Raw genomic sequence first — 7,500 nt, 5'->3', positions numbered from 1 at the left:
CATAAAGATCTGATAATATAAGAGATTTCTTTTACTTTGCTTTGTTTCGTTTATATATCTCTAGATATATATATATATATATATATATATATATATATATATGTATATATATATATATATATATATATATATATATATATATGTACTTAAAGAAGACTTATTTTAATAATTATATTTCCGTTCGCCCGACGAAGAGCCGTTTACATTGGTCGCAAGATCGATTTAGAAATAAAGCGAGAATATAATTGGGCTTTTGATTTAATAAAGTTTTTTTATTTAGCGCGTGCCAGAAATGATCAGCGAGGAGATAAAAGGTTTCAAAGCATTCTCTTTTTCTTTTTTTTTTTTTTTTTTTTTTTTTTTTATTTAAAAAAAAAAAAAAAAAGGAAAAAGAACAAAAGAAGGATAAAAAAGGGAAGATTTTTATTTGTTTCTAGCAAGAAGCGAGTGATTTCAATATAGCGTCCATTAGCCGATCGTTTCTCTCTCTCTCTCTCTGTTATCCATTTATATGCATATATATATATATATATATATATATATATATATATATATATATATATATATATAAAATAAATGGATTTATTGGAGAATGATAAGAGACAAACAATTTTCTTTATTGAACGATCGGTTGAAGGTAACTTTTGTATTTTAGATTAATTAAAAATAAATCTGTATAAAGAGCAACTTTGAAAAGGATTTAAAAGAGGGATATAAAAGTATTAAAATCGTTTTTTATAAAAATTGAGAAAACAAGAGAGAGAGAGAGAGAGAGAGAGAGAGAAAGAGAGAGAGAATGACGATATTATTCAGTCAAAAAAAAAAAAAAGAAAAAAAAGAAAGAAAGAGAAAAAACACTATAAAGCAGGGTCTATTTACATAAAAGCTCGAGACCAGCGAATAATAACAAGCAGCATATAATATAAAAAATTATCGACATAGAGAAACAAATAGACAGCGATTTCGGTCGATTTTCACGATAAAGATGATGAAGAAGAATTTCTAAAAAGGACAAAAAAAAGAAAAAAAAAAAAAAGAAAGAAACCCCCGACGAACGTATCTCTTTAAGAATACAAAATAATAATTACACATTATATATTTACGTGCGTACGTGCGAACGAAATCGCTGATAGATAAAAAGATTATCGAGCGAATGAGAAAGACGGATAAATAGATAGATAGATAGATAGATAGATAGATAGATAGATAGATAGATAGATAGATAGATAAATAGATAGTAGTGTAAGAAAAAAGATAGCGTGAGTTAGGTAATAGTAATAGCAGTTGGTAGCAGTTAGTAATAGTAGAGTAGTAGTAGTAATAGTAGTAGTAGTAGTAGTAGTAGTAGTAGTAATAGTAGTAATAGTAGTAGTAGTTGTAGTAATAGTAGTAATAGTAGTAGTAGTAGTAATAGACAGATAGAAATAGTTAGAAAGTATATAATAGATAGAAAAAGAGAGAGAAAGAGAGAGATAGAGATAGAGATAGAGATAGAGAAAGAGATAGAGAAAGAGAGAGAGAAAGAGAGAGAGTGAGAGAGAGAGAGAGAGAGAAAGAGCAAGAAAGGAGCGCTTACAGCTTGGTCTGTCGAACTCTTGCTGTAGGGTACCGGTATCAAACGTTCCTGCAACTCGCCACCTATCACCTTCAAGAGTAAAGGATAATATAATGGTTACAAGAGGGTGTAACTAGCAATAATTGGCATGCAGGACACCACTCCTTTTTTAATTCATTTGGAAATGGTGCCGTGCGATAAACTCTCCTTGTGATAATTCACGGCCCAACGACAAAAACGAAATAATAAAAAAGAAAGATATAGATAGAGAGAGAGAGAGAGAGAGAGAGAGAGAGAGAGAGAGAGAGAGAGAGAGAGAGATAGATATAGAGAGAGAGAGAGAGAGAGAGAGAGAGAAGTAAGAAAAATAAATAACAAAGAGAAAAATCTTTTCTTTTCTTTTCTTTTCTTTTCTTTTCTTTTTTTGTTTTTCTTTCTTTTTTTTTTCTTTCTTTCTTTCATTCATCATGTCCTTTAAAAATTAAATCATATTTTCTTGAATATATCCGTTCATGTCATTTCTAAATATAACACTTTGATCGTATATGTAATTTAGTTTTTTTTTTTTTTTTTTTTCAATATATTGTATATAAAAATATATATATATATATATATATATATATATATATATATATATATATGTATGTATATGTACGTATATGTGTATATTTTGAATGAAGGAAAAAAAAATATTGAAAAATAATATCGTAAAAAATTGAAATTCAATAACTAAAATTTATCTCTTGTTTTATATATTTTTATCGATTTATCAAATTTATATATTTTTCTAATCAACATATATCCCTCCACTCTCCTCCGTCCCACGATATACAATTATATAGTTTAGATCTAACTTTTTAGGCATTTAAAAAGAGGGAAAAAAAAGAAAAAAAAAAAAATATGGAAAAAAAGAAAATATGTCCGTTGGGCAGTGTAATCGGTGTTCTCGGTAATATACAGTTCCCGAATTAGGATAAATTTTACTGCTTTTAGGCGAATCGTTTAAAGCTTTTAACAGATAGATAGATAGATAGATAGAGAGAGAGAGATAGAGAGATAGAGAAAGAGCAAGAGAGAGAGAGAGAGAGAGAGAGAGAGACAGAGAGAAAGATAGAAAGAGAGAAAGAGTTTGTTATTCTAATGATCTAATGACATATTGTTACAAATGAAATGATTAATAATAGTGTAATATATTAAACAGACATTTTTTACAGACATTTTCGTCGTTGATCCATATTAATTATTTTTATCGGATAATTTTGGATAATATTATGAAATATTGCGATTAGAAATGTTTTAGCGTGTTAATGGAAACTCGCCAGGTGCAGTAGAACAATCCTAACGACGGCCAATATCCAGGTTAAAAATTTCTTAATAAAGACATTCCTTTTTTTTTATTTTTTTTTTTTTTTTTTATATAATTAGAACATAAACATTGAAAATAATTTCTCCTGGATATATCGTTTTATCACTTTCAGTCTCAAAATTAGTGTGTGTATTTATGCTCGACATAAGATAAATAAATAAATAAATAAATAAAATAAATAAAATATTCGACAAAGTTACGAACAAAAGAGTATATATATATATATACACAAATAGAACATTTCACAAACGTTTAGATATATAAAAATTATAATAATAAGGATTGCAAAAATAAATCGATAAAACATATTAGTCCATATGAAATAATATAGATGATAAAAGAATATATATATATATATATGTGTATATAAATGAAAAACGAAAAAATAATAACAAATTTTATTTCTGATGATGATCTGGATCATTGTTAAAAAATAGGAAAAAAAAAAGGAATAAATAAAAAAAAAAGAAGAGAAAAAAAGAATTGCTTCGCGAAAAATGTATCGTTAATTATTCCCAAAAATATAAAATATTTCGCGATTACTTAAGGATTGACACGTGTTATGAAAAATGAGAGAGAGAGAGAGAGAGAGAGAAGAGAGAGAGAGAGAGAGAGAGAGAGAGAGAGAGAGAGAGAGACAACGCACTTGAATTTGTGACTCAAAGTGTTTAAAAACTGTTTTCTCACCGTGGACACACACACACCTTTGGCATTTCGCTTTGAATTTATTCGAATATTCGAGTTTTCTTTTATTAACGATTTAAGACTCGTTATTTCTTCCTTTTTGATAAAATACAGAAACAATTTCTATAAGAGATATTAAAAGATCAAATAACGAGTTATATATATGTCGTAGGAAAAGGAAACTTGAATCTCAATAGAAGCATTATAACAAATTGATTTTTAAATAGAAACGTGTTCGATGCCATTTTTAAAATTCTTTCCTTTCCTTCTTTCTTTCTTTCCGTTTTTTTCTTTTACTTTTTTAGAATTTATGCAAATTAAAATTAAAAAATTTAGAATCTATTAAAATTTTTCAATATTATCGATAGAAAATGTTTTCATATAAATTCTGAATCATTGTTAGATAATAATTTATATAATTATTATAAATTATTATTATTATTATTATTATTATTATTATTATTATAATTGTTACTTATATATATATAATAAAATAATATATAAGTATATTATATATATATATTTTTTTTTATTAATAAAATTCAAAAAGAAAATTGATAAACGTAATATGATCTGGCATCGATCAAGTTCTATCATTGATCAATCATGGAATTATAATAATATGGATCGATCTACGAGCTTAAGTGAAGTAGTGCAAATTAGAGTTTTTATACAAATAAGACAGAGACAAGAGAAATTATTTGAAATTTTGGTGAATAAGACAATATTTGAAGAAAAATTGTGCTAGAAGCTTTTGGCACATTAGAAAAGATCGGCGATCGAGAATTAGATTAAAAAATCGATCGAGTTTTTCTTTTATCTTTTTCTTTTTTTCTTCCACGATTATTCTATTACTAAAAATTCTAATTCTAATTTCTAATGGTTTGGTTAAGGGGGTAGGGGACGGAACAAAAATACAAATTCCATCTTTATCGTCGTTAAGATCTCGAACAAAATTTTTTTTATCAAATTATATATACATCCTATATATATATATATATATATATATATATATATATATATATATATATGTGTGTGTATATATAATTATATTGACGAAGGAAATCTAATATTTTATGGATACAAAAAAAAAACAAAAGTGCATAGTACTGATTATGCGACGGACAATAATAACTACTATATATACAAATTTACGCGATTCTACGGATGGATTTGTAAAATTTTCGTGATTTGCAAAAAGGCTTTTCTTATTTTAATTTTGATTATAATTTTATTTTTATTTATTTATAGAAAGACGTACCGAGACGATCAATGATAAAGGATAGGAAGCGTTCGATTGCGACTATAAACGGCACACGGTATGAGCAATTTTCTTTTTTTCTGTTTTTAATTCGAATCAAATTTATTTGAAATATTTTTTTCACGATTATGAAGACCAAAGAAAACAAAAAAAAAAAAGAGAGAGAGAGAGAATAAATTAATATCATCTATTTTGCTTTGTAAAAAAAAAAAAAAAAAGAACGATTAATATTAATAATTAATAAGAACGATCGTAAATACGAACCGAGATAGAGAGAGAAAATTTCATCATAAATTTGATCGATAGATCATGATTTTCTTTCGTTTCCTTTTTTTTTTTGGTTTGGTTTAGTTTTTAGTTTTTTCTTCTTTTTTTTTCTTTTTTTTTTTTTTTTAAATTCAACACCGAAATTCACAGCCATAATTTTTTGTCTTTTACTTTTATTATTTATTTATTTATTTATTTATTTATTTATCTTTTTTTGTTTTTGTTTTTTCTTTTTGTTTCTTTTTTTTTTTACCTCGAAGAAGATCAAAATCAACGATTTTCTGTCAACTTACACGTAGTTTTTAAGAGATCGTAAGATTTTCATTTAGATTGTATAAGATATTAATGATCGTAAGAGATCATTCAATGATTTATAAATGAACGATCATCTATCTCTATTTATTGAGACACATTCGTGAAAGGGACATTCTTGATTCGCTCGAGAAAAATATCAGCCCTTCGAAAAATAAACTCGTCGATGTGAACCTTCAATTTTTATATTTGTTTATTTATTAGTTTATCAACTTGTTTGTTCTCTTTATTATTATTATTATTATTATTATTATTATTATTATTATTATTATTATTATTATTATTATTATTATTATTATTTCTTCTCATTTTTTTTTCTCTAATCATTTTTTCCAAGATCATACTAAATCATTATTATTTCAACATATCTACGTATTACTATATCATAAAGCAATACGTTGTTATTAATTATTTTTTTTCTTTTTTATAATATTATATTATTCTATTAAGAGTATATTAAGAAAAAGTGAAATAATATATATATATATATATATATATATATATATATATATATATGTATATAATATTATATACGAATTAATTACGATAGAAAAATATTTTCGATAGTAACGATCAGGATTAATTATTTTTCTTCTTTTTCTTTTTCTTCTCGTTTTTTATTTTTGTTTAATTTTTTCTTTTATAAGTTTCTTCTTCTTTCTCTTTTTCTTTTTTTTTTCTTTTTTTTTTTTTTTTTTTTTTTTATCATCGTTTCGTCTTTAAACACATTCAGTGATCGCAGCAACAACGAGAGAGCTTTTTAAATTCTCGTGTATATACATATATGTATATAAAAAAAACAAAGAAAAAAAAAACAAAAAAAAAAAAAAAAGAAGAAAGAAAGACGAAGCTTTTGGGACGAAGCTATATAGCGTTAGATGAAACGAAGGAATTATTGGAAAAGGACGTTGCCATGATGGCACAAAGGATACATAAAAAGATTTTCTCACACTGAGAGAGAGAGAGAGAGAGAGAGAGAGAGAGAGAGAGGGAGAGAGAGAGAGAGATATAGATAGAGAGAAAGGGAGAGATAGATAGATAGAGAAATATATAGAAAGATATAGCGAGAGTGATAGTGATAGTGATAGTGAGAGAGAGAGAGAGAGTGAGAGAGAGATAAAGAAAATTTCCTAAAACGAAAAAGAGAAAGAAAAAACGAAGAAAATAATAGAAAAGAAAAATTTCAATATTGATAATACATTAAAAATCAAAACCGTTGTGTAAGAGAGATCTATCATTTATCTACTTTTCTTTTCTGTATCTTTTTTCTGATTAAAAAAAGTCTTTCTAAGAAAATTTCTTATTTCAATTAATAATTATTAGATTAACGATAGAAATATATATGAAATATGATTTTATTAAAATGGAATCGTTTTAAATACGAGTATCTCCTTTTAATCTTTTAATATATTTGGCTTAAATTTGGTTTCGTTTATCATCGAGAGACATCGGCCGAATAATAAATTAGAAATTCACAATTTCTTTTCGTCTTATGGATTATCATTTGTTCTTGTTATCGTTTTGTTGAGATATTAGACAGACAGCCGGACAGACAGACAGACGGACGGACAGACAGACAGACAGACAGACAGACAGACAGACAGACAGACTGACTGACAGACAGACAGGCAGACAGACAGACAGACGGACAGGCAGACGGAAAAAAGGAAATAGAGAATTTTGCGAGAGATCATAATAAATTGCATATATATATATATATATATATATATGAAATAAAAAGGGATGAGCCTAAAGTTCTTAGGTGGAATAAAAGTTATCCTAACTGATTATAAAAAAATAATTAAATTTTCTCGAATAATATATATATATATATATCTTTTTCTATTTTCCTATAATCTTTCACATTTCATCTAGCTCACGTAGCTTCTCTAATTTACAGAGAGATAGGGGGAGGGGGGGCCGGAGAAGGGTGGGGGAGGCCGGGAAATTATTCTAACTCATTTCATTTCTAAGGTAATATCACGAAGAAGTGTAATTAATTTTTAAAATCGTAAATAAGTTTTGACCCAACTAAGTACTTTCTAACCCACTCCT

The 7,500-nt window shown here is 26.2% G+C and overlaps 1 protein-coding gene across 3 annotated transcripts in view; it reads right to left on the bottom strand.

The window, feature by feature from the left end:
• Nucleotides 1–7,500, bottom strand: part of LOC124956796 (plasma membrane calcium-transporting ATPase 3) — a 100,227-nt gene that overhangs the window by 8,666 nt on the left and 84,061 nt on the right. For 2 of the 3 annotated variants that reach the window (XM_047513066.1, XM_047513062.1), the window contains exon 13: nucleotides 1,577–1,645. The exons of the other annotated variant lie outside the window; for it this stretch is intronic. In XM_047513066.1, the coding sequence (XP_047369022.1) occupies nucleotides 1,577–1,645 (69 nt within the window). The remainder of the gene's footprint in view (nucleotides 1–1,576; nucleotides 1,646–7,500) is intronic. 3 annotated transcript variants of the gene reach the window in all.

Source organism: Vespa velutina, chromosome 23, assembly GCF_912470025.1.
Source record: "Vespa velutina chromosome 23, iVesVel2.1, whole genome shotgun sequence".
Taxonomy (NCBI): domain Eukaryota; kingdom Metazoa; phylum Arthropoda; class Insecta; order Hymenoptera; family Vespidae; genus Vespa; species Vespa velutina.
This window is presented reverse-complemented; position numbering and strand designations above follow the sequence as displayed.